The sequence below is a fragment of the Mustelus asterias genome, chromosome 4, assembly GCF_964213995.1.
Source record: "Mustelus asterias chromosome 4, sMusAst1.hap1.1, whole genome shotgun sequence".
NCBI classification, from domain to species: domain Eukaryota; kingdom Metazoa; phylum Chordata; class Chondrichthyes; order Carcharhiniformes; family Triakidae; genus Mustelus; species Mustelus asterias.
Window position 1 is genome coordinate 152,575,930 of NC_135804.1, and position 27,967 is coordinate 152,603,896.

The following is a 27,967-nucleotide window of genomic DNA, read 5'->3' on the forward strand; positions in this document are numbered from 1 at the left end:
TGGTCTTGTATTTGAATTCTGGGTTACTATGATGAATACAGTCAATTCATTGAAGCAATTGTATCAATTTCTTGAAACTTTGCTTGGTGCTTGATCATTTTGATTCATCCCAGCAGGTATGTGTAAAGAGGACATCGCTTTGAAGATTGGTGAACAAGCGTCAAATGTGAAGATTGCAGTCCTGCACAGAATTTGGTCAGAGTTGTGCAAAAGTGCTTACAGTGCAGGTAGCAGGGTGCATCTATTGCAGTGTGGGCACTTCCTGAATTACCTTGGCAGATGTATTTAACCGCAATTAGCCCAGCCTCATAACCCTATCCTAATACAACGCTACTCTGTCAATTGCTTTGGAAGTTGTCCATGCGGTTTGCTAATGTACCCCTTGTGTTAAGGTGCATCTAGTGCAGTTAGTGATGTAGCATAGAATCTACTGCCCTAAGTGCTCCTTCTGGCACAGGATGTAAACTAAACTTTTTGACAACGTAACACTGCGTGTGATTTATTCTGTATCTTAATTTGTAAATTATTTGGAAACGTTGGTTTGAATTGAAATGATTAGATTTTGAAGACCAAAATGCATGGTTGTGATTCTGCGGTTCATTGAGTATGAGGATGTGATGTCACTGGCAGTTTTCGGACTTGCGACCTAATGGTTCCTGAAAACTGCGTCTTAAGTTGAAGCGTTGCAACTCAAAAATGGTTTTTCAATTTTTAAAAAAACCATGTTCTAAATGAGTAATTGGTTCCTGAGCTAAGGCCCGATCCCCTGTTTTCACCCAAATAACCCCACATTTTGTAGTCCATCAACTTCTTTTGCACTAGATTTATGCTTTTGTGCCTTAATTATGGGCAAAGAAACTTTATATTTTGAAGAAGTTTGGAAAATAGGCACCCGTGAGAATAGCAACTGAATGTTGATGTGCACCTATGAATGCCACTAGTGTGGCCTCGTAAAGTCAAAGCCAATGTGGAAAAGTTGCAACGGTGTCAATTTATAAATGTCTTAAGCGTTGTTTGTCATAACTCGAACGTCACAAAGTCAAGGGCTGCCTGCATCCTATTTCATGACCGCAGTGTGTAAATTGTATTTCGAGGGTACTAGTCCCAATAGTCTGAAGGTATTCTGAATTGTACAGATATAACTGTGCATAAACATTTTGGGATCCCTGCTTTGTATTAATCCATCTGCAGTGTAGATTTGGCATAAACACCATATGTTGCACCAACGTAAGTCGCGATGGGAATGTGTGGCTTTGTGTATCTACCCTGTACTAAATGTTCTGATCAGGTGAGAGATGAGTTAGAAAACATTTGAAATTCCCAAAGTACTTTTCTTTGGAGAAGGGGAGTCATGTTAAAAGGTTGCTGAACATTACAACCTCTTGTATTCAAATGTACAGAAAGCGGTCAGGATAAGTTGTTTCGGAAGCTTAAATCAAAAATGCCAACTCTGATTTGAAAATGACCTATGTACATGTGTCTCAATATGCTTAGTTACTTTTGCCTCAATGATATCCCTGCAACTTTCTGCCAGGTTTGCAGATTTCTATTACAGGATGAAGTGACCTGTGCAAATATATGCAAAACTAGTCAGGACCTGTGCTGTTGCTTGTCATTAGTGTCACAAGTAGGCTTGCATTAACACTACAGTGAGGTTATTGTGAAAGTCCCGTAGTCGCCACATTTCGGCGCCTGTTCAGGTCACTGAGGGAGAATTTAGCATGGGCCTTTCAGACTGGGAGGAAACCAGACTGCTCTTGCTTTATCTGCTCAGTGAGCAATCTTCAGATGACTTTTTAAAAAGTATTTTCTAGATATCTCTACAGGATATTTCTAGATGTCCATGCAGTACCAAAGTGCTCATAGTGCAGATAGTAGTAAATAAAATCTACTGTAATATGAGCACTTGCAGTCATGCTTGAGAAATCACCATAAAAAGCCTCCAAATGGTGGAGAGATTAAAATCTTCATGAGTTATTGTTTACAGTTAGTTTTGCAGGTTTGCATCCAGTTGACATGTATTGATGCTGTGCAAATCCATGCAAAACTGACAGTAGCAGTGTTTTCTGGAGAATTGAATGGATAAAATTAGCGATCAGTGGTACTTACAATGTTTGAACAGAGCAGGCTAATTTCTGCACGGGTGGGGATTTGTTGCATTACTGGGTATTGTGTTAACAGTATTGCACTTGTCCCGGCCTGTGGAGGAAAAAAAGACTTGACGGCAAATGGACTGATTATGTCAAATCCACTAAAGAATTCCTCTTTGCGGCATCTTGTCTTTTGTCGTCTTGCTGTTGTCGGGTGGATCACTGTGCAATTTTGATCAATTTTCTTTTCTAAAATTGCACGGTATCCATCTGTAATCTGCAAGACATTTTGCATGATAGAACTAAGTATTTAATGGTTTGAAATTGTGAGTAAACTGATGTTGGCAGATTGTCTGTCTTTATTGTGACATTTAAAATAAAAAAGTTGACGCGCTTTTTGCACTCAAGATGACAATTGAAAATCATTGTGACAGTATTGGTGTGCAAATTTATTTGTACTTGGAAAGGAAATGTTAATTGATTAAATAGCCTGCAGGCTATGGTATTAGCCTATTGAGTTAGTGGTTAGCACTGCTGCCTCACAGCGCCAGGGACCCGGGTTCAATTCCGGCTGCGGGTGACTGTGGAGCTTGCACGTTCTCCCTGTGTCTGTGTGGCTTTCCTCCCACATTCCAAAGATGTGCATGTTAGGATGATTGGACATGCAAAATTGTCCCTTTGTGTCAGGGCAAACAGTGGGTTATGGGGATAGGGCCTCAGTGGGATTGTTGTTGGTGCAGGCTCGATGGGCAGAATGGCCTCGTGCACTGTGGGGTTTCAATTATATTCTAAACATAAGTTCTTAAGAGCAGGAATAGGCCATTTGGCTCATTGAGACTGTTCTGTCAATCAGTAGAAGGATCAGAGTGTTTGAGGACTCTGGGTCTGTACCGATGGAATTTAGAAGGATGAGGGGGGGATCTCATTGAAAATTACAGAATACTGAAAGGCCTGGATAAAGTGGACATGGGGAACATGTTTCCATTAGTAGGAGAGACTAGGATCCGAGGACACAGCCTCAGAATAAAGGGATGATCCTTTAGAACTGAGATGAGGGGGAATATTTTCAGGCAGAGGGTGGTGAAACTATCGAATTTATTGCCACAGAAGGCTGTGGAGGCCAGATCATTGAGTGTATTTAAGAAAGATAAGTTCTTTATTGATAAGGGGACCAAAGGTTACGGGTTAAAGGTGGGAGAATGGGATTGAGAAACTTATCAGCCATGATTGAATGGCGGAGCAGACTTGATGGGCCAAATGGCCTGATTCTGCTCCAATATCTTAGTCTTCTGGTTAGATCATGCTAATTTAATTATTGCTTTAAATAATTATTGACTCCCTTGTCAATAAAATAATCACGTGTAACTCAGCTTTTAATGTAGAACTGTAGAAAAATTATGGTGCAGGAAGAAGCTATTCAGCCCATGGTGCATCAGCCAAAAAAGGGAAAATAAGCCAGCTGCTCATTTTAATCCCACTTTTCAGCATCTGGCCGGTCGCCTTGCAGGTTACAGCACTTCAGATGGAGATCCAGGTACCTTTCTTCAATGAGTTGAGCATTAACTTAGGCAGTGGATTCCAGACGCCCACCACCCTCTGGGTGAACATGGTTTTCCTCATGACGCCTCTAAAGCTTCTACTAATCACCTTAAATTATGCCCCGTGGTAATTGACCCCTCAGCTAGAGGAAACAAGTCTTTCCTGTCTAGGCCCTTGAATTTTGTGCAACTGTTGGGTCCCCCCTAGCCTCCATGATTCTAAGAAAAACAACCCGAGCCAGTTCAATATCCCCTCATAACTGCAATTTTCAAGCCCTGGCAATACAGCTCCTCTGCAGACCAATTATGTACTACTTGTAATGTAACTGGAACTATGCACAACTCCAGTTGTGTCCTAAGGGGCATGGATGGGGCAGAGTTTGTCAGGAGCATCCAGGAGGGCTTCTTGAAACAGAGTGTAGATAGTCCAACTAGGGAAGGGGGACATACTGCACCTGGTATGAGCCAGGCCAGGTGGTCGAGGTTTCAGTAGGGGAACAGTTCGGGAACAGTGACCACAATTCAGTACGCATTAAGGTATGATGGATAAAGATTTGTGCAGTCCTCTAGTAAAAATGCTAAACTGGGGGAAGGCTAATTACAACAATATTAGGCAGGAACTGCAGAATGTAGATTGGGGGAAGATATTTGAGGGCAAATCAACATCTGGCATGTGGGAAGCTTTCAAGTACAAGTTGATAGGGATTCAGGACCGGCACATTCCTGTAAGGATGAAGGATAAGTATGTCAAGTTTTGGGAACCTTGGATAATGAGAGATATTGTGAGCCTCGTCAAAGAGAAAAAGGAAACATTTGTCAAGGCTAGGAGGCTGGGAACACACGAAGCAAGTGTGGAACATAGGGGGAAATAAAAAGAAACTTAAGCAAGGATTAAAGAGGGCTAAAAGGGATCATGAAAACTAATTGGCCAGCAGGATTAAGGAAAATCCCAAGGCTTTCTATACATAAAGAGCAAGAAGGTAGCCAGGGAGAGGATTGGCCCACTCGAGGACAGGGGAGAGAATTTGTGTGGAGCCAGAGAAAATGGGCGAGGTATTAAATGAGTACTTTGCGTCAGTATTCACCAAATAGAAGGACTTGGTGGATGATAAGTCTGGGAAAGGGTGTGTAGATAGTTTCGGTCATGTTGAGATCAAAAAGGTGCTGGTATTGGGGTTCTTGAGAAACATTAAAGTAGACGAGTCCCCAGAGCCTGATGGGATATACCCCAAAATACTGAGGCACAAGGGAAGAAATTGCTGGGGGTCTTGAGAGAAATCTTTGCATCCTCACTGGCTACAGGGGAGGTACAGTAAGAAGTCTCTCAATACCAGGTTCAAGTCCAACAGGCTTATTCGGTAGCACAACTGACTAGCTTTCGGAGCGCTGCCCCTTCATCAGGTAAGTGGGAGTTCTGTTCACAAACAGGGCATATAAAGTCTCAAACTCAATTTACAAGATAATGGTTGGAATGCAAGTCTTTACAGGTAATCAAGTCTTAAAGGTACAGACAATGTGAGTGGAGAGAGGGTTAAGCACAGGTTAAAGAGATATGTATTGTCTCCAGACAGGACAGTTAGAGATTTTGCAAGCCCAGGCAAGTCGTTATGGGGGTTACAGATAGTGTGACATGAACCCAAGATCCCAGTTGAGGTCGTCCTCGTGTGTGGAACTTGGCTATCAGTCTCTGCTCAGCGACTCTGCGTTGTCATGTGTCGTGAAGGCCGCCTTGGAGAACGCTTACCCGAAGATCAGGCCAAATGCCCGTGACCACTGAAGTGTTCCCCAACAGGAAGAGAACCCTCTTGCCTGGTGATTGTCGAGCGGTGTTCATTCATCCGTTGTTGTAGCGTCTGCATGGTCTCCCCAATGTACCATGTCTCGGGGCATCCTTTCCTGCAGCGTATTGGGTAGACAATGCTGGATGCGTTGCAAGTGTATGTACCGTGTACCTGGTGGATGGTGTTCTCACATGAGACGATGGCATCTATGTTGATCTAGCATGCCTTGCAGAGGTTGCTGTGGCAGGGTTGTGGTCACTGTTCTCCTGAAGGCTGGGTAGTTTGCTGCGGACAATGGTCTGTTTGAGGTTGTGCGGTTGTTTGAAGGCAAGAAGTGGGGGTGAGGGGATGGCCTTGGCGAGATGTTCATCTTCATCAATGACATGTTGAAGGCTCCGGAGAAGATGTCGTAGCTTCTCCGCTCCAGGGAAGTACTGGACGATGAAGGGTACTCTGTCCGCCATGTCCCGTGTTTGTCGTCTTGATTACCTGTAAAGAATCGCATTCCAACCATTATTTTGTAAATTGAGTTTGTGTCTTGAAATGCCCTGTTTGTGAACAGAACTTCCACTTACCTGATTAAGGGGCAGCGCTCTGAAAGCTAGTGGCTTGTGCTACCAAATAAATCTGTTGGACTTTAACCTGGTGTTGTGAGACTTCTTACTGTGCTTACCCCAGTCCAACACCAGTATCTCCACTACAGGGGAGGTCCCAGAGGATTGGAGAATAGCCAATGTTGTTGCTTTCTTTAAGAAGGGAAGCAAGGATGTTCCAGGTAATTACAGGCCCGTGAGCCTTGCCTCAGTGGTAGGGAAATCATTGGAGAGGATTCTTAGACAGGTTTTACTCACACTTGGAAATAAGTGGATGTATTAGCGAGAGGCAACATGGTTTTGTGAAGGGAGGTCATGTCTCTCTAACTTGATAGAGTTTTTCGAGGAAGTGATGAAGGTGATTGCTAGGGTAGTGGCTGTTGTCTACATGGACTTCAGTACGGCCTTTGACATGATGTCGAGATGCTGACGTTGGACTGGGGTGGGCACAGTAAGAAGTCTCATAACACCAGGTTAAAGTCTAACAGTTTATTTGGAATCATGAGCTCTCGGAGCGCTGCTCTTTCCTCGGGTGAGTGGAGGGTTGGGTTTGCAGTGCTCCGAAAGCTCGTGATTCCAAATAAACCTGTTGGACTTTGACCTGATGTTGTGAGACTTCTTACAAGGTCTCCCATGGCAGACTGGTACAGAAGGTGAAGTCGCACGGGATCAGAGGTGAGCTGGCAAGATGGATGCAGAACTGGCTTGGTCATAGAAGACAGAGGATAGCAGTGGAAAGGTGCTTTTCTGAATAGAGGGCGTGAGTAGTGGCGTTCATCAGGGATCAGTGTTGGAACCTTTGCTGTTTGTAAAATATATATATATAAATGATTTGGAGAAAAATGTAACTAAAGAACAAACGAAGAACAATACAGCACAGGAACAGGCCCTTTGGCCCTCCAAGCCTGTGCCGCTCATGTGCCCAACTAGACCATTCTTTTATATCCCTCTATTCCTAGTCTGTTCATGTGGCTATCTAGATAAGTCTTAAACGTTCCCAGCGTGTCTGCCTCAATCACCTTGCTTGGCAGTGCATTCCAGGCCCCCACCACTCTCTGTGTAAAATACGTCCCCCTGACATCTGTGTTGAACCTTGCCCCCCTCACCTTGAACCCGTGGCCCCTTGTGTTCGTCACCTCCGACCTGGGAAAAAGCTTCCCACTGTTCACCCTATCTATGCCCTTCATAATTTTATACACCTCTATTAGGTCACCCCTCTGTCTTTCCAGGGAGAACAACCCCAGTTTACCCAATCTCTCCTCATAGCTAAGACCCTCCATACCAGGCAACATCCTGGTAAACCTTTTCTGCACTCTCTCTAAAGCCTCCACGTCCTTCTGGTAGTGTGGCGACCAGAACTGGACGCAGTATTCCAAATGTTGCCTAACCAACGTTCTATACAGCTGCAACATCATATGCCAGCTTTTATATTCTATGCCCCGTCCAATGAAGGCAAGCATGCCAAATGCCTTCTTCACCAACCTTTCCACCTGTGCTGCCACCTTTAAGGAACTGTGGACTTGTACACCCAGGTCCCTCTGTGTGTCTATACTCCTGATGGTTCTGCCATTTATTGTATAGCTCCCCCTTACATTAGATCTATTGAAATGCATCACTTCGCATTTATCTGGATTACATTCCATCTGCTGTTTCTCCGCCCAATGTTCCAGCCTACGTATATCCTGCTGTATTCTCTGACAATGTTCATCACTATCCGCAACTCCAGCAATCTTCGTGTCGTCCGCAAACTTGCTGATCACACCAGCTACATCTTCCTCCAAATCATTTATTTTTATATATATATATATATATCACAAACAGCAGAGATCCCAGTACAGAGCCCTGCGGAACACCACTAGTCACAGACCTCCAACTGGAAAAAGACCCCTCCACTGTTACCCTCTGTCTTCTATGGCTAAGCCAGCTCTCCACCCATCTAACTAGCTCACCTTTTATCCTGTGAGATTTAACCTTTTGCACCAGCCTGCCATGAGGGACCTTGTCAAACGCTTTACTAAAATCCATATTGACGATATCGACAGCCCTTCCCTCGTCAATCGTTTTTGTCACCACCTCAAAAAACTCAACCAAATTTGTGAGGCATGACCTCCTTCGTACAAAACCATGCTGTCTATCACGAATGAGATTATTCAGTTCTAAATGTGATATATCCTATCTCTAAGAATCTTCTCCAACAACTTCCCTACCACGGACATCAAGCTCACCGACCTATAATTACCCGGGTTATCCTTGCTACCCTACTTAAATAACGGGACCACATTCACTATCCTCCAATCCTCTGGGACCTCACCTGTGTCCAGTGAAGAGACAAAGATTTCTGTTAGAGGCCCAGCAATTTCATCTCTTGCCTCCCTGAGGAGTCTAGGATAGATGCCATCTGGCCCTGGGGATTTGTCGGTCTTAGGTTTTTTAGGAAACATTAACGCTTCCTCCCTTGTAATTGAGATTTTTTCTAACGGGTCAACACATCTCTCTGAGACACTACCAGTCAACATGTCCCTCTCCTTTATGAATACTGATGCAAAGGATTCGTTTAAGATCTCTCCCACATCCTTAGGTTTTAAGCATAATTCCCCTCCTTTGTCCCTGAGAGGTCCGATTCTTTCCGTAACAACCCTCTTGTGACTGAAAGTTTATTAGTCACAAGTAAGGCTTACATTAACATTGCAATGAAGTTACTGTGAAATGCTTCGAGTTGCCACATTCCAGCGCCTGTTCGGGTCAATGCACCAAACCAGCACGTCTTTCAGACTGAGAGGAAACCGGAGCACCCAGAGGAAACCCATGCACACATGGGGAGAACGTGCGAACTCCACACAGACAGTGACCCAAGCCAGGAATCAAACCTGGGCCCCTGGTGCTGGGAGGCTGCAGTGCTAACCACCATGCCGTCCCACTGGTTTGATTAGTAAGTTTGCGGATGACATTAATGTTTGTGGAATTGCGGATAGCGATGAGGACCGTCAGAGGATACAGCAGGATGTAGATCGGTTGGAGACTTAGAACATAGAACATTACAGCGCAGTACAGGCCCTTCGGCCCTCGATGTTGCTTCGACCAGTGGAACCAATCTAAAGCCCCTCTAATCCACACTCTTTCAATATCATCCATATGTTTATCCAATAACCATTTGAATGCTCTTAATGTTGACTAGTCCACTACTGCTGCAGGCAGGGCATTCCATGCCCTCTTTACACTGAGTAAAGAACCTACCTCTAACATCTGTCCTATATATCTCACCCCTGAATTTAAAGCTATGTCCCCTCGTGCTGGCCATCATCCGAGGAAAAAGGCTCTCACTATCCACCCTATCTAATCCTCTGATCATCTTGTATGCCTCTATTAAGTCACCTCTTAACCTTCTCTCTAACGAAAACAACCTCAAGCCCCTCAGCCTTTCCTCATACGATTTTCCCACCATACCAGGCAACATCCTGGTAAATCTCCTCTGCACCCTTTCCAACACTTCCACATCTTTCCTATAATATGGCGACCAGAACTGTATGCAATACTCCAAATGTGGCCACACCAGAGTTTTGTACAGTTGCAGCATGACCTCATGGCTCTGAAACTCAATCCCTCTACCAATAAAAGCTAACACACCGTACGCCTTCTTAACAACCCTAACAACCTGGGTGCCAACTTTCAGGGATCTATGCACATGGACACCCAGATCCCTCTGTTCATCCACACTACCAAGTATCTTGCCATTCGCCCAGTACTCTGTATTCCTGTTACTCCTTCCAAAGTGAATCACCTCACACTTTTCCGCATTAAACTCCATTTGCCACCTCTCAGCCCAGCTCTGCAGCTTATCTATGTCCCTCTGTAACCTGCCACTTCCCTCCGCACTGTCTACAACTCCACCGACTTTAGTGTCATCCGCAAATTTACTAATCCATCCTTCCACGCCCTCATCCAGGTCATTAATAAAAATGACAAACAGCAGTGGCCCCAAAACAGATCCTTGTGGTACACGACTAGTAACTGAACTCCAGGATGAATATTTCCCACCAACCACCACCCTCTGTTTCCTTAAAGCTATCCAATTCCTGATCCAAACCACTAAATCACCCTCAATCCCATGTGTCTGTATTTTTTGCAAAAGCTTACCATGGGGAATCTTATCAAACGCTTTGCTGAAATCCATATACACCACATCAACAGCTTTACCCTCATCCACCTCTTTGGTCACCTTCTCAAAGAACTCAATAAGGTTTGTGAGGCACGACCTACCCGTCACAAAACTCTGCTGACTATCCCTAATCAAATTATTCCTTTCTAGGTGATTATGATTCCTATCTCTTATAGTCCTTTCCAATACTTTGCCCACAACAGAAGTAAGGCTCACCGGTCTATAATTACCACGGTTGTCCCTACTTCCCTTGAACAAGGGGACAACATTTGCTATCCTCCAGTCTTCTGGCACTGTTCCAGTAGACAACGATGACCCAAAGATCAAAGTCAAAGGCTCTGCAATCTCCTCTCTAGCCTCCCAGAGAATCCTAGGATAAATCCCATCCGGCCCAGGGGACTTATCTATTTTTACCCAATCCAGAATTGCTAACAGCACCTTTATGAACATCAATCCCATCCAGTCCAACAGCCTGCATCTCAGTGCTCCCCTCGACAACACTGTCCCTCTCCAGTGTGAATACCGACGAAAAATATTCATTTAGTGCCTCTCCTATCTCTTCAGACTCCACACACAACTTCCCACTACTGTCCTTGACTGGCCCTAATCTTACCCTAGTCATTCTTTTACTCCTGACATACCTATAGAAAGCTTTAGGGTTTTCCTTGATCCTACCTGCCAAAGACTTCTCATGTCCCCTCCTGGCTCCTCTTAACTCTTTCTTTAGGTTCTTCCTGGCTAACTTGTAACTCTCAAGTGCCCTAACTGAGCCTTCACGTCTCATCTTTACATAAGTCTCCTTCTTCCTCTTCACAAGAGATTCAACCTCCTTAGTAAACCACGGTTCCCTCACACGTCTGCTTCCTCCCTGCCTGCGAACACAATGAGACAGCTAATGAACCGGAACAGCAGACAGAGACCCGCAGTGCAACCGAAGAGGAAAGAGTCGAATTGGACTCCTCCGGAAGGCCGCTGCCCTCGACTTGACATGTATGCCCAAGCCATCAGGAGGTGCGTCAACGCCAAATTCATCAGCCGCACTCAAGACAGCACCGAACATCACCCAAGCACAACGCAACGCCATCCACGCTCTCAAGACCAACCGCAACATTGTCATCAAACCAGCAGACAAAGGAGGGGCCATCGTCATACTGAACAGAACGGATTACTGCAAAGAAGTGTACCGCCAACTGAACAACGAGGAACACTACAGACAGTTACCCACAGATCCGACGAAAGAACACACCCGTCAACTCAACACTCTGATCAAAATCTTTGATCCGGACCTTCAGAGCACCCTCCGTGCTCTCATCCCACGTACTCCACGCGTTGGAGATCTCACTGCCTCCCATAAATACACAAGGCAAACACACCCGGCCGTCCCATTGTTTCAGAAACGGAACCCTGTGCGAGAACCTCTCCGGCTATGTCGAGGGCATCTTGAAACCCATTGTACAAAGCACCCCCAGCTTTTGTCGCGACACTACGGACTTCCTACAGAAACTCAACACACATGGAGCAGTTGAACCAGGAGCACTCCTCGTCACAATGGATGTCTCGGCACTCTACACCAGCATCCCCCACGATGATGGCATTGCTGCAACGGCCTCAGTACTCAATGCCGTCAACTGCCAGTTTCCAGATGCAATTTTACAACTCATCCGCTTCATCCTGGATCACAATATCTTCACCTTCAACAACCAGTTATTCATCCAGACACACGGAACAGCCATGGGGACAAAATTCGCACCTCAATATGCCAACATCTTCATGCACATGACTTCTTCACCGCACAGGACCTTCAACCGATGCTATACACTAGATACATCGATGACATTTTTTTCCTTTGGAGTCATGGTGAGCAATCACTGAAACAACTACATGATGACATCAACAAGTTCCATCCCACCATCAGACTCACCATGGACTACTCTCCGGAATCGGTTGCATTCTTGGACACGCATCTCCATTAAGGATGGTCACCTCAGCACCTCACTGTACCGCAAGCCCACGGATAACCTCATGATGCTCCACTTCTCCAGCTTCCACCCTAAACGCGTTAAAGAAGCCATCCCCTACGGACAAGCCCTCCGAATACACAGGATCTACTCGGATGAGGAGGATTGCAACAGACACCTCCAGACGCTGAAAGATGCCCTCATAAGAACAGGATATGGCGCTCGACTCATTGATCAACAGTTCCTACGCGCCACAGCGAAAAACTGCACCGACCTCCTCAGAAGCTAAACACGGGACAGTGGACAGAGTACCCTTCGTCGTCCAGTACTTCCCCGGAGCGGAGAAGCTACGGCATCTCCTCCGGAGCCTTCAACATGTCATTGATGAAGACGAACATCTCACCAAGGCCATCCCCACACCCCCACTTCTTGCCTTCAAACAATCACGCAACCTCAAACAGACCATTGTCCGCAGCAAACTACCCAGCCTTCAGGAGAACAGTGACCACGACACAACACCACACAACCCTGCCACAGCAACCTCTGCAAGACGTGCTGGATCATCGACACGGATGCCATCATCTCACGTGAGAACACCATCTACCAGGTACACGGTACCTACTCTTGCAACTCGGCCAACGTTGTCTACCTGATATGCTGCAAGAAAGGATGTCCCAAGGCATGGTACATTGGGGAAACCATGCAGACGCTATGACAACGGATGAATGAACACCACTTGACAATCACCAGGCAAGACTGTTCTCTTCCTGTGGGGGAGCACTTCAGCAGTCACGGGCATTCAGCCTTGGATCTTCAGGTAAGCGTTCTCCAAGACGGCCTTCACGACACACGACAGCGCAGAGTCGCTGAGCAGAAACTGATAGCCAAGTTCCGCACACATGAGGACGGCCTAAACCGGGATGTTGGATTTATGTCACATTATCAGTAACCCCCACAGCTTGCCTCCTGGACTTGCAGAATTTCACAAGCTGTTCTGTCTGGAGACAATACACATCTCTTTAACCTGTGTTGAATGTTCCCTCCACCCACATTGTCTGTACATTTAAGACCTGGCTGGCTGTAGAGATTTGCATTCTAATCAGTATTCTGTAATTTGATTTCTGTGTCTGTGCCCTGTTTGAGAACAGATATCCACTCCATCTGACGAAGGAGCATTGCTCCGAAAGCTTATGGTATTTGCTACCAAATAAACCTGTTGGACTTTAACCTGGTGTTGTGAGACTTCTTACTGTCATCCCTGCCTGACAGGTACATATTTATCAAGGATGCGTAGTAGCTGTTACTTGAACAAGTTCCACATTACAGTTGTGCCCATCCCCTGCAGTTTCCTTCCCCAACCTATGCCAGCTAAATCTCGCCTAATCGCATCATAATTTTCTTTCCCCCAGCTATAACTCTTGTCCTTTGGTGTGTACCTATCCTTTTCCATTGCTAAAGTAAACGTAATCGAATTGTGGTTACTGTCACCAAAGTGCTCACCTACCTCCAAATCTAACACCTGGCCTGGTTCATTACCCAGTCCCAAATCCAATGTGGCCTCGCATCTTGTTGGTCTATCTACATACTGCGTCAGGAAGCCTTCCTGCACACATTGGACAAAAACCAACCCCTCTAAAGTACTCGAACTGTAGCTTTTCCAGTCAATATTTGTAAAGTTAAAGTCCCCCAGTACAACTACCCTGTTACTTTCACTCCTATCCAGAATCATCTTTGCAATCTTTTCCTCTACATCTCTGGAATGACCTCTCCTTTCCTGTTTCTAACCTCATCTACTTCAGTAGACGAGTCCTCATCAAATGTCCTTTCTGCCACCGTAATACTGTCCTTGACTAACAATGCCACACCTCCCCCTCTTTTACCACCTTCCCTGCACTTACTGAAACATCTAAACCCCGGAACCTGCAACAACCATTCCTGTCCCTGCTCTATCCATGTCTCCGAGATGGCCACAACATCGAAATCCCAGGTACCAACCCATGCTGCAAGCTCACCCACCTTATTCCGGATGCTCCTGGCGTTGAAGTATACACACTTCAAGCCGCCTTCCTGCCTGCCAGTTCACTCCTGCGACTCTGAAACCTCATCCATGACCTCAGTACTCTCAACCTCCTGTACACCGGAGCTACAATTCAGCTTGGCCGGTCAAATGGGATGAAGGAGTATAATATCAAGGGTAAGACTCTTAGCAGTGTAGAGGATCAGAAGGACCTTGGGGTCCGGGTCCATAGGACTCTTAAATCGGCCTCTCAGGTAGGGGAGGTGGTTAAGAAGGCGTATGGTGTGCTGGCCTTCATCAATCGAGGGATTGAGTTTAGGAGTCGGGAGATAATGATGCAGCTTTATAAGACCCTCATTAGACCCCACTTGGAGTACTGTGCTCAGTTCTGGTCACCTCAATACAGGAGGGATGTGGAAATGATTGAAAGGATGCAGAGAAGATTTACAAGGATGTTGCCTGGATTGGTTGGCATGCCTTATGAGGATAGGTTGAGGGTGCTCGGTCTTTTCTCCTTGGAGAGACAAAGGATGAGAGGTGACCTGATAGAGGTGTACAAGATGTTGAGAGGTATAGATCGGATGGATTCTCTGAGGCTTTTTCCCAGGGCTGAAATGGCTGCTACGAGAGGACACAGGTTTAAGGTGTTGGGGAGTAGGTACAGAGGAGATGTCAGGGTTAAGTTCTTCACTGAGGGTGGTGGGTGAGTGGAATCAGCTGCTGTCAGTGGTGGTGGAGGCAAACTCGATAGAGTCATTTAAGAGACTTCTGGATGAGTACACGGGACTTAATAGGATTGAGGGTTATAGGTAAGCCAATGTATAAGCCTAGGTAGGTAGGGACATGACCGGCACAACCTGTGGGCCGAAGGGCCTGTTTGTGCTGTATTTTTTCTATGTTCTATCTGTGGTGGGTAAATTGTTGGAAGGTATTTTGAGAGACAGGATCTACAGGCATTTAGAGACACAAGAACTGATTAGGGACAGTCAGCATAGCTTCGTGAGTGGAGAATCATGTCTCACAAATTTGATTGAGTTTTTTGAAGTGGTAACCAAGAAGGTATTTGAGGGCAGTGCAGTTGATGTTGTCTACATAGACTTTAGCCAGGCCTTTGACAAGATACCGCCTGGTAGGTTGTTGCATAAGGTTAAATCTCACGGGAACTAGGGTGAGGTATCTAAATGGATACAACATTGGCTTCTTGACAGAAGCCAGAGGGTGGTTGTAGAGAATTGTTTTTCAAACTGGAGGCCTGAGACCAGCGGTGTGCCTCAGGGATCAGTGTTAGGTCCACTGTTGTTTGTCATTTATATTAATGATTTGGATGAGAATATAGGGGGCACGTTAGTAAGTTTGCAGATGACACTAAGATTGGTGGCATAGTGGACAGTGAAGAAAGTTATCTCCAATTGCAATGGGATCTTCATCAATTGGGCCAGTGGGCTGACGAATGGCAGATGGAGTTTAATTTAGACAAATGTGAGGTGATGCATTTTGGTAGATTGAACCAGGGCAGGACTTCTTCAGTTAATGGTAGGGCGTTGGGGAGAGTTACAGAACAAAGAGATCTCTGGGTACATGTTCATAGCTCCTTGAAATTGGAGTCACAGGTGGACAGAGTGGTGAAGAAGGCATTCGGCAGAACATCAAATACAGGAGTTGGGACGTTTTGTTGAGGATGACATTGATAAGGCCACACTTGGAATACTGTGTGCAGTTGTGGTCACCCTATTATAGAAAGGATATTATTAAACTAGAAAGAGTGCAGAAAAGATTTACTGGGATGCTACTGGGACTTGATGGTTTGAGTTAGAAGGAGAGGCTGGCCAGACTGGGACTTTTTTCTCTGGAGCGTAGGAGGCTGAGGGGTGATCTTATAGAGGTCTATAAAATGAGGGAGATAGATCAGCTCGATAGTCAATATCTTTTCCCAAAGGTAGGGGAGTCTAAAACTAGAGGGCATAGGTTTAAGGTGAGAGGGGAGAGATACAAAAGTGTCCAGAGGAGCAATTTTTTCACACAAGGTGGTGAGTGTCTGGAACAAACTGCCAGAGGTAGTAGTAGAGGCGGGTACAATTTTGTCTCTTAAAAAGCGTTTAGATCGTTACATGGATAAGATGGGTATAGAGGGATATGGGCCAAATGTGGGCAATTGGGATTAGCTTGGGGGTTTTTTTTTAAAAAGGGCAGCATGGACAAGTTGGGCTGAAGGGCCTGTTTCAATGCTGTAATTTTCTTTGTTCTTAATCGGTGTTTTATACCGTTTCATTTACCCATCTGGTTCACTAATGCCCTTTTGGAAAGGAAATATGCTGTCCTTACCTGGTCTGGCCTACATGTGATTGCAGAGCCAAATGAATATGGTTGATTCTCAACTGCCCTTGGACAACTAGGGAAGGACAATAAATGCTGGCCAGCCAGCGATGCCATGTCCTATGAATATAGAACAGTACGCACAGAACAGGCCCTTTGGCCCACGATCTTGTGCCGAGCTTTGTCTGAAACCCAGATCAAGATATTTCCTCCCTATCATCCCGAAGTGCTCCATGTGCCTATCCAATAGCTTCTTAAATGTTCCTAAAGTGTCTGACTCCACTATCCCTGCAGGCAGTCCATTCCACACCCCAACCACTGAGTAAGAAACCTACCCCGGACATCCTTCCTATATCTCCCACCATGAACCCTATAGTTATGCCCCCTAGTTACCGCTCCATTCACCCGAGGAAATAGTCTTTGAATGTTCACTGTAAGTATCCTCCTCATCATCTTATAAACCTCTCTCAAGTCTCCCCTCAACCTCCTCCGCTCCGAAGAGAAAAGCCCAAGTTCCCTCAACCTTTCCTCATAAGACCTACCGTCCAAACCAGACAGCATCTTGGTAAATCTCCTTTGCACTCTTTCCAGTGTCTCCACATCCTTCTTATAGTGAGGTGACCAGAACTGCACGCAATATTCCAAATGTGGTCTCACCAAGGTCCTATACAGTTGCAGCATAACCCCACGGCTCTTAAACTCAAACCCCCTGTTAATGAACGCCAACACACTATAGGCCTTCTTCACGGCTCTATCCACTTGAATGGCAACCTTCAGAGATCTGTGGATATGAACCCCAAGATCTCTGTTCCTCCACATTCTTCAGAACCTTACCTTTGACCCTGTAATCCACATTCAAATTAGTCCTACCAAAATGAATCACCTCGCATTTATCAGGGTTAAACTCCCATTTGCCATTTTTCAGCCCAGCTCTGCATCCTATCTATATCTATTTGCAGCCTACAACAGCCCTCCACCTCACCCACTACTCCTCCAATTTTGGTGTCATCAGCAAATTTACTGACCAACCCATCAGCCCCCTCCTCCAAGTCATTTATAAAAATTACAAATAGCAGAGGACCAAGCACTGATCCCTGTGGCACTCCGCTGGTAACCGGTTTCCAGTCTGAAATTTTTCCATCCATCACCACCCTCTGTTTTCTGTTAGATAGCCAGTTACCTGTCCAATCAGCCAAACTTCCCTCGATCCCACACATCCTTACTTTCTTCATAAGCCGACCATGGGGACTTTATCAAATGCCTTACTAAAATCCATGTATATGACATCAACTGCGCTACCTTCATCAACACACTTAGTTACCTCCTCAAAAAATTCTATCAAATTTGTGAGGCAAGACTTGCCCTTCACAAATCTGTGCTGATTATCCTGGATTAAGCTGCATCTTTCTAAATGGTCGTAAATCCTAACCCTAAGGACCTTTTCCATCAACTTACCGACCACCAAAGAAAGACTAACCGCCTATAATTACCAGGGTCATTTCTATTCCCTTTCTTAAACAGAGGAACAACATTCGCCACTCTCCAGTCCTCTGACACCACCCCCGCGGACAGTGAGGACCCAAAGATCCATGCCTAAGGCTCTGCTATCTCATCCCTTGCCTCCCAAAGAATCCTAGAGTATATTTCATCAGGCCCAGGGGACTTATCAACCTTCAATTTCAAAATTGCTGGTACATCTTCCCTCCGAACGGCTACTTCCTCCAGCCTATTAGCCTGTAACACCTTCTCTTCCTCAAAAACATGGCCCCTCTCCTTGGTGAACACCGAAGAAAAGTATTCATTCATCACCTCTCCTATCTCTTCTGACTCCATGCACAAATTCCCACTGCCGTCCTTGACCGGCCCCAACCTCACCCTGGTCATTCTTTTATTCCTCACATAAGAGTAAAAAGCCTTGGGGTTTTCCTCTTGATCTGACCCGCCAAGGACTTCTCATGCCCCCCTCCTAGCTCTCCTAAGCCCCTTTTTCAGCTCATTTCTTGCTAACTTGTAACCCTCCATCGAGCCAACTGAACCTTGGTTTCCCAACCTTGCATGCGCATCCTTCTTCCTCTTGACAAGACATTCAACCTCTTTTGTGAACCATGGTTCCTCACTTGGCCATTTCCTCCCTGCCCGACAGGGACATACCTATCAAGGACACGCAGTTTTTGTTCCTTGAAAAAGTTCCACTTATCATTAGTGCCTTTCCCTGACAATTTCTGTTCCCATCCTATGCTTCCTAATTCCTGCCTAATCGCGATGAATTTAAAAAAATTATATTCAATAATTCGCCCAAGAAGGGAAAGCATTCCATCTGCTTTCTTTTCCAGCTGTCCTGTCACTCTTCTGCAGACAGGCACTGCACGGTCTCTCACTTCCTCAACCCCTCAACATGTTCCCACTTTAGTATTCACTTGCTTTGTTTGCCCTTCCCCAAATACATTACCTCACAATTTTCTGAATTGAAGTCCATTTGCCATTTCTCTACCCACTCAACCAAACGTCTGATATTTTTCTGGAGTAGACAGCTTTCCTCCTAACTACCAACTCGAAGGCCAATTTTGGATCCAATCTGCCATCTTCCCCTGTATCTTTGAGATCTCATTTTTCTGACTAGGCTGCCATGTGCGACCTTGTCAAATGACTTGCTGAAACCCATGTAGATAATATCCATTGCACTACTCTCATCAATCCTTCTTGTTACTTCCTCAAAAGATTCCAAGTAAGATGCAACATTTCCCTAACAAAACCATGCTGAATATGTGATCAGACCATGACTTTCTATGTGACTGACAGTTTATCCTCTCAGAATTGTTTGTAATAATTTGCCAACCATTGAAATCAGATTGACAGGCCTAAAGTTTTCTGGCCTATCCCTTGCATCCTTTTTAAACAATGGTACAATGTTTGCAGACCTTCAATTCTCAGGTACCTTGCCTTTGGTGAGGAATTGAAAATGATTCTTGGAGCATCTGCTATTTATTCCCTGACAGCCTGAGATGCATTCCATCTGGTGGTCCTGATGGTTGATCCACCTTTTAAGGATGTCAGTCCCTTCAGTACTTCCTCCATCACTATGATTATTGTATCTAATATTTCACACTCTAACTAGAATGTCTGAACCATCCCTCTCCTTCATGAGGACAGTGATGAAATACTCTTCGAGAACACTGCCCACGCCTTATGAATCAACCATTACCATTATTATGATCCCAGTTAGTGTTACTATTGGATGGGAAGGTCCCAGAATCCCTGGCTCAGAAAACCATCATGTTTTATCTTTTAAGATTTCAAGAAGAATGCTCCTGAACTAGGGGGTCATACTTTGAGGATAAGGGGTAAACCTTTTCGGACTGAGTTGAGGAGAAATTTCTTCATTTAGTGAGTGGTGAATCTGTGGCATTCACTACAGAAAGTAGTTGAGGCCAGAACATTGTGATTCCAAGAAGAAAGGGGAGTTTGCACACACTTCCCTGTGTCTGCGTGGCTTTCCTCTGGGTGCTCTGGTTTTCTCCCATACTCCAAAGATGTGTGGGTTAGGTTGATTGGCCATTCTAAATTAATTCTGAGTGTCGGGAATTAATAGGGTAAATATAGAACATAGAACAGTACAGCACAGAACAGGCCCTTCGGCCCACGATGTTGTGCCGAGCTTTATCTGAAACCAAGATCAAGCTATCCCACTCCCTATCATCCTGGTGTGCTCCATGTGCCTATCCAATAACCGCTTAAATGTTCCCAAAGTGTCTGACTCCACTATCACTGCAGGCAGTCCATTCCACACCCCAACCACTCTCTGCGTAAAGAACCTTCCTCTGATATCCTTCCTGTATCTCCCACCACGAACCCTATAGTTATGCCCCCTTGTAATAGCTCCATCCACCCGAGGAAATAGTCTTTGAACGTTCACTCTATCTATCCCCTTCATCATTTTATAAACCTCTATTAAGTCTCCCCTCAGCCTCCTCCGCTCCAGAGAGAACAGCCCTAGCTCCCGCAACCTTTCCTCATAAGACCTACCCTCCAAACCAGGCAGCATCCTGGTAAATCTCCTCTGCACTCTTTCCAGCGCTTCCACATCCTTCCTATAGTGAGGTGACCAGAACTGCACACAATACTCCAAATGTGGTCTCACCAAGGTTCTGTACAGTTGCAGCATAACCCCACGGCTCTTAAACTCCAACCCCCTGTTAATAAAAGCTAACACACTATAGGCCTTCTTCACAGCTCTATCCACTTGAGTGGCAACCTTTAGAGATCTGTGGATATGAACCCCAAGATCTCTCTGTTCCTCCACAGTCTTCAGAACCCTACCTTTGACCCTGTAATCCACATTTAAATTAGTCCTACCAAAATGAATCACCTCACATTTATCAGGGTTAAACTCCATTTGCCATTTTTCAGCCCAGCTTTGCATCCTATCTATGTCTCTTTGCAGCCTACAACAGCCCTCCACCTCATCCACTACTCCACCAATCTTGGTGTCATCAGCAAATTTACTGATCCACCCTTCAGCCCCCTCCTCTAAGTCATTAATAAAAATCACAAAGAGCAGAGGACCAAGCACTGATCCCTGCGGCACACCGCTAGCAACCTGCCTCCAATCCGAAAATTTTCCATCCACCACCACCCTCTGTCTTCGATCAGACAGCCAGTTACCTATCCAATCGGCCAACTTTCCCTCTATCCCACACCTCCTCACTTTCATCATAAGCTGACCATGGGGGACCTTAACAAACGCCTTACTAAAATCCATGTATATGACATCAACTGTCCTACCTTCATCAACACACTTAGTTACCTCCTCAAAAAATTCTATCAAATTTGTGAGGCACGACTTGCCCTTCACGAATCCGTGCTGACTATCCCGGATTAATCCGCATCTTTCTAAATGGTCGTAAATCCCATCTCTAAGGACCTTTTCCATCAATTTACCAACCACCGAAGTAAGACTAACCGGTCTATAATTACCAGGGTCATTTCTATTCCCTTTCTTAAACAGAGGAACAACATTCGCCATTCTCCAGTCCTCTGGCACCATCCCCGTGGACAGTGAGGACCCAAAGATCAAAGCCAAAGGCTCTGCAATCTCATCCCTTGCCTCCCAAAGAATCCTAGGATACATTTCATCAGGCCCAGGGGACTTATCGACCTTCAGTTTATTCAAAACTGCCAGGACATCCTCCCTCCGAACATCTATTTCCTCCAGCCTATTAGCCTGTAACACCTTCTCTTGTGAGGTTATCCACTTTGGAAGAAATAATAGTAAATTGGAATATTATTTAAATGGAGAAAAATTACATCGTGCGACTGTGCAGAGGGACCTGGGGGTCCTTGTGCACGAATCGCAAAAACTCAGTCTGCAGGTGCAGCAGGTGATCAAGAAGGCGAATGGAATGTTGGCCTTTATCGCGAGGGGGATAGAACATAAAAGCAGGGATGTCTTGCTGCAACTGTATAAGGCACTGGTGAGGCCGCAACTGGAGTACTGTGTGCAGTTTTGGTCCCCTTATTTGCGAAAGGATATATTGGCCTTGGAGGGAGTGCAGAGAAGGTTCACCAGGTTGATACCGGAGATGAGGGGTGTAGCTTATGAGGAGAGATTAAACAGATTGGGTCTGTACTCGTTGGAGTTTAGAAGGATGAGGGGTGATCTTATAGAGACATATAAGATAATGAAGGGGCTGGATAGGGTAGAGGTGGAGAGATTCTTTCCACTTAGAAGGGAAACCAGAACTAGAGGGCACAGCCTCAAAATAAGGGGGGGCCGGTTCAGAACAGAGTTGAGGGGGAACTTCTTCTCTCAGAGGGTAGTGAATCTCTGGAATTCTCTGCCCATTGAAGTGGTGGAGGCTTCCTCGTTGAATATGTTTAAATCACGGGTAGATAGTTTTCTGATTGATAAGGGAATTAGGGGATATGGGAAGCAGGCGGGTAAGTGGAACTGATTCGCTTCAGATCAGCCATGATCTTGTTGAATGGCGGGGCAGGCTCGAAGGGCCAGATGGCCTGCTCCTGCTCCTATTTCTTATGTTCTTATGTTCTTCCTCAAAAACATGGCCCCTCTCCTTGGTGAACACTGAAGAAAAGTATTTATTCATCACCTCGCCTATCTCTACTGACTCCATTCACAAGTTCCCACTACTGTCCTTGACCGGCCCTAACCTCACCCTGGTCATTCTTTTATTCCTCACATAAGAGTAAAAAGGGGTACAGGGATGGGGCCCGAGTGGGATTGGTGTCAGTGCAGGCTCGGTGGGCCAGATGGCCTCTTCTGCACTGTAGGGATTCTCTAATGCTATGAAATTAGATATTGCTTTTGGGACTAAAGGGGTCAAAGGATTTGGCGGGGAGGCAGGGTCAAGACATTGAATTTGATGATCAGCCATGATCAAAATGGAAGGCGGAGCAGGCTTACAGTGTCAAATGGTCTGCTTTTAGTTATGTTTAACTTCAGATATTTGTGACCTCATGAGCCAGCTTTGTTTGCTTCATCTGTGGCTTTAAACAGTGTCCTGCTCTTTTTCCTGTTTCCTCTGTTCCTTTAACTTAAGACTTTGTGGAAACTTTTCCATTTTTCCAGATTCCTAAACTAGATGTTCTTTAAATTTACTGGTTTTCTTAAACATTGCTCCATGGTGTGGGTTTTTTCTGAGCAAAGCTGAGGAGTTAGAACTGCTGCCTCACAGTGCCAGGAACCCAGGTTCGATTCCGGCCTCGGGTTGCTGTCTGTGTGGAGTTTGCATGTTCTCCCTATGTCTGTGTGGGTTTCCTCCGGGTGCTCGGGTTTCCTCCCATGTTCCAGAGATGTGCGGGTGAGGTTGATTGGCCATGATAAATTGACCCAGGAGGGTAAATATGTGGGGTGACAGGGATAGGACCTGGGTGGGATTGTTGTCGGTGCAAGCTCGATGGGCCAGATGGTCTCCTCCTGTACTGTACATTTCATGATATGTTCCGACTCGCTTCCTATGACTGAGTTCAGTTAAACACGATAAAGAAACCTGTTTTTGAGTATTGACCAGCAATTTCAGCAAAAAGTAATGAGGTGCCACATTTATGGGTTAAAGTCAAACAAGATGCAGGTTTATTTAGGAGATGTAACACTGGCTACAAGAGCAGATCAGAGGCGAGGAGTACTGCGAGTAACTCGCCACCTGATTACCCAAAGCCTATCCACCATCTATAAGGCACACGTCAGGAATATGATGGTATATTCCCCATTTGCCTGGATGGGTGTAGTTCCAACAACATTCAAGAAGCTTGACGCCTTCCAGAACAAAGCATCCCGCTTGATTGGCACTATATCCACAAACATTCAATCCCTCCGCCACTGACGCTCAGTAGCAGCAGTGTGTACTCTCTACAAGATGCCCTGCAGCAATTCACCAAAGATCCTTAGCACCTTCCAAACCCACGACTACTTCCATCTAGCAGGACAAAGGCAGAAGATACGTGGGACCACCACCATCTGCGAGTTCCCCTCCAAGCCACTCATCATCTTGGCAATATATCGTTGTTCCTTCGCAGTCAGTGGGTCAAAATCCTGGAATTCCCTCCCTAATGGCATTGTGGGCCAACCCACAGAACATGGACTGCAGCGATTCAAGAAGGCAGCTCACCACCACCTTCTCAAGAGCAACTAAGGATGGGCAATAAATGCTGGCCAGCCAGCGACACCTGTGTCCCACGAATCAATAAAACAATGTCCTGGAATTTGGCTACTTGTGATCTTTGAAGTGTCCTCATAGAAACCCTACAGTGCAGAAAGAGGCCATTTGGTCCTCTTTTAATTGGGTTGTTAATTCTTTCTGTGAAACAATTTCGGTGTCAGTTTCAATTGGTGTTGGCACAACATCGAGGGCCGAAGGGCCTGTACTATGCTGTACTGTTCTATGTTCTATTTTTCAGAAACAGCTTTAGTCTCTGTGGTTTGTGTGTGTTTGGAGGTATCACTACTTAGCATTTCCAATGCACGTACTTCTCGTGAAGCTTCAGTGATTTCACTTCTTGAGGTTAGTATTTGCTCAATATGATATTGCCAAACACTTCTCATCCAGCTGTACGATATAAGATAATGGACCTGTTTTGCTAGGATAATGGCAGGTATCCAATTTTCATTGGTGGTGTAGCTTCTCACTAGTACCTGTTCCCCCTAAATAAATAAATCTCTTTCCCTCCTTGCAATCTGCTTTTTGTTGTCGTTCGTCAATCAGCTGGTACCAAAAGGTCAAACTTTGTTCTATCTTTTTAAAAGTATTGCTGGTGAATTGTCACTGTGTGTGATGTTCCTATATGATATCAGTGATTTATTTACTCACCGTGACAAAATCCCTTGGTCCTGTGATACCTTTAATGAATGTTTGAGTGATAGTATGAATTGTTCAGATAATCCATTTGTCAATGGATGGTAAGGAGCTGATTTGATTGTTGTATATCATTTTCTTTCAAGTAATCTTTGAACTGTGTCCTAGGCCAAACCATCTTCAGCTGCTTCATCAATAACCTACCTTCCAAGATAAATTCAGAGATTGGGATGTTTGCAGATGACTGCACAGGAATGACTGTCTCCAACACGAGAGGATCTAACAACATTCAATACATTGAATTGACATTCAATAGCATTATCATCACTGAATTCCCCCCAACATCAGTATCCTGGCAGTTACCACTAACCAGAAACTGAACCAGACTAGCCATGTAAATTCTGTGGCTACCAGAGATGGTGAAATGCTAGAAATCGTGCAGTGAGTAACTCGCTTCTAATTCCCCCAAAGCTTGTCTACCGTGTAAGCTTGCTTGTGACTAATAAACTTTTTACCATCTACAAGGCACAAAGTGTCGTGGAATACCCCGCTTGCCTGGATGAGTGTTGTTCCAACAACACTTGAAACTCGACGCCATCCAGGACAAAGCAGCCTGCTTGATTGTTGCACCTTCCACAAATGTTCAATCTGTCCACCACCGATGTGAAGTGGCAGACCTGTTCACCATCCATAAGATGCACTGTAGGAACTCACCCAGGTTCCTTGGGCAGCTCCCTCTAAACCCACAAACACCACCATCTGGAAGGACAAAAGCAGCAGAGACCTGGAAACCACCACCACCTGGAGTTTCCCCTCTAAGTCTCTCACCAGCCTGACTTGGAAATATATCACTGTTCCTTCGCTGTTGCTGGGTCAAAATCCTTGAAATCCCTTTTTAACAGCACAGTGGGTATACCTACACCTTAGATATTGCAGCAGTTCAAGTATGCAGCTCACCATTACCATTTGATTTATTATTGTTAAATAGAACATAGAACATAGAACATTACAGCGCAGAACAGGCCCTTCGGCCCACGATGTTGCACCGACCAGTTAAAAAAAAACTGTGACCCTCCAACCTAAACCAATTTCTTTTCGTCCATGAACCTATCTACGGATCTCTTAAACGCCCCCAAACTAGGCGCATTTACTACTGATGCTGGCAGGGCATTCCAATCCCTCACCACCCTCTGGGTAAAGAACCTACCCCTGACATCGGTTCTATAACTACCCCCCCTCAATTTAAAGCCATGCCCCCTCGTGCTGGATTTCTCCATCAGAGGAAAAAGGCTATCACTATCCACCCTATCTAAACCTCTAATCATCTTATATGTTTCAATAAGATCCCCTCTTAGCCGCCGCCTTTCCAGCGAAAACAATCCCAAATCCCTCAGCCTCTCCTCATAGGATCTCCCCTCCATACCAGGCAACATCCTGGTAAACCTCCTCTGCACCCTCTCCAAAGCCTCCACATCCTTCCTGTAATGTGGGGACCAGAACTGCACACAGTACTCCAAGTGCGGCCGCACCAGAGTTGTGTACAGTTGCAACATAACGCTACGACTCCTAAATTCAATCCCCCTACCAATAAACGCCAAGACACCATATGCCTTCTTAACAACCTTATCTACTTGATTCCCAACTTTCAGGGATCTATGCACACATACACCTAGATCCCTCTGCTCCTCCACACTATTCAAAGTCCTCCCGTTAGCCCTATACTCAACACAACTGTTATTCCTACCAAAGTGAATTACCTCACACTTCTCCGCATTAAACTCCATCCGCCACCTCTCGGCCCAACTTTGCAACCTGTCTAAGTCTTCCTGCAGACTACGACACCCTTCCTCACTGTCTACCACACCACCGACTTTGGTGTCATCAGCAAATTTGCTAATCCACCCAACTATACCCTCATCCAGATCATTAATAAATATTACAAACAGCAGTGGCCCCAAAACAGATCCCTGAGGTACACCACTTGTAACCGCACTCCATGATGAATGTATTAGTATACAGTGAAAAGTGCTGTTTCTTGCGCGCTATACAGACAAAGCATACCGTTCATTAGAGAAGGAAAGGAGCGAGTGCAGAATGCAGTGTTACACTGAGCTTGGGTGTAGAGAAAGATCAACTTAGTGCAAGTTAGGTCCTCAGACATTTATATCTTTTTCCTGACAGAAGAAGGTGGAAGAGTGTGTGTCTGGGGTGCATGTGGTCTCTCCACTCACATTGTCTATACCTTTAAGACTTGATTACCTAGAGGATAGCTAATGTGGTCCCGTTATTTAAGAAGGGTAGGAAGGATAACCCGGGTAATTATAGGCCGGTGAGCTTGACGTCCGTGGTGGGGAAGTTGTTGGAGAAGATTCTTAGAGATAGGATGTATGCGCATTTAGAAAGGAATAAACTCATTAACGATAGTCAGCATGGTTTTGAGAGGGAGGTCATGCCTCACTAACCTGGTGGAGTTTTTTGAAGAAGTGACCAGAATGGTTGACGAGGGAAGGGCCGTGGATGTCGTCTATATGGACTTTAGTAAAGAGTTTGACAAAGTCCCTCATGGTAGGTTGGTGAAAAAGGTTGGATCTCGTGGGATAAAGGGGGAGGTAGCTAGATGGGTGGAGAGCTGGCCTGGTCACAGAAGACAGAGGGTGGTAGTGGAAGGGTCTTTTTCCGGCTGGAGGCCTGTGACGAGTGATGTTCCGCAGGGCTGTGTATGGGACCGCTGCTGTTTGTGATTTATATAAACAATCTGGAAGAAGGTGTAACTGGGGTGATCAGTAAGTTTGCGGACGACACAAAATTGGCAGGACTTGCAGATAGTGAGGAGCATTGTCAGAAGCTACAGAAGGATATAGATAGGCTGGAAATTTGGGCAAAGAAATGGCAGATGGGGTTCAATCCAGATAAATGTGAAGTGATGCATTTTGGTAGAAATAATGTAGGGACGAGCTATACGATAAATGGCAGAACCATAAAGGGTGTAGATACGCAGAGGGACCTGGGTGTGCAAGTCCACAGATCCTTGAAGGTGACGTCACAGGTGGAGAAGGTGGTGAAGAAGGCATATGGCATGCTTGCCTTTATAGGACGGGGCATAGAGTATAAAAGTTGGGGTCTGATGTTGCAGATGTATAGAACGTTGGTTCGGCCACATTTGGAATACTGCGCCCAGTTCTGGTTGCCACACTACCAGAAGGACGTGGAGG

At 45.4% G+C, this 27,967-nt stretch overlaps 1 protein-coding gene across 1 annotated transcript in view; it reads left to right on the top strand.

Annotated features, from left to right (window-relative positions):
* Positions 1-25,135, top strand: part of LOC144493182 (uncharacterized) — a 40,506-nt gene extending 15,371 nt beyond the window's left edge. Inside the window, exons 3-4 of the mRNA XM_078212077.1 lie at positions 117-227; positions 24,924-25,135. Coding sequence (XP_078068203.1) covers positions 117-227; positions 24,924-25,135 — 323 coding nt within the window. The remainder of the gene's footprint in view (positions 1-116; positions 228-24,923) is intronic.
* Positions 25,136-27,967: the final 2,832 nt, after the last annotated feature.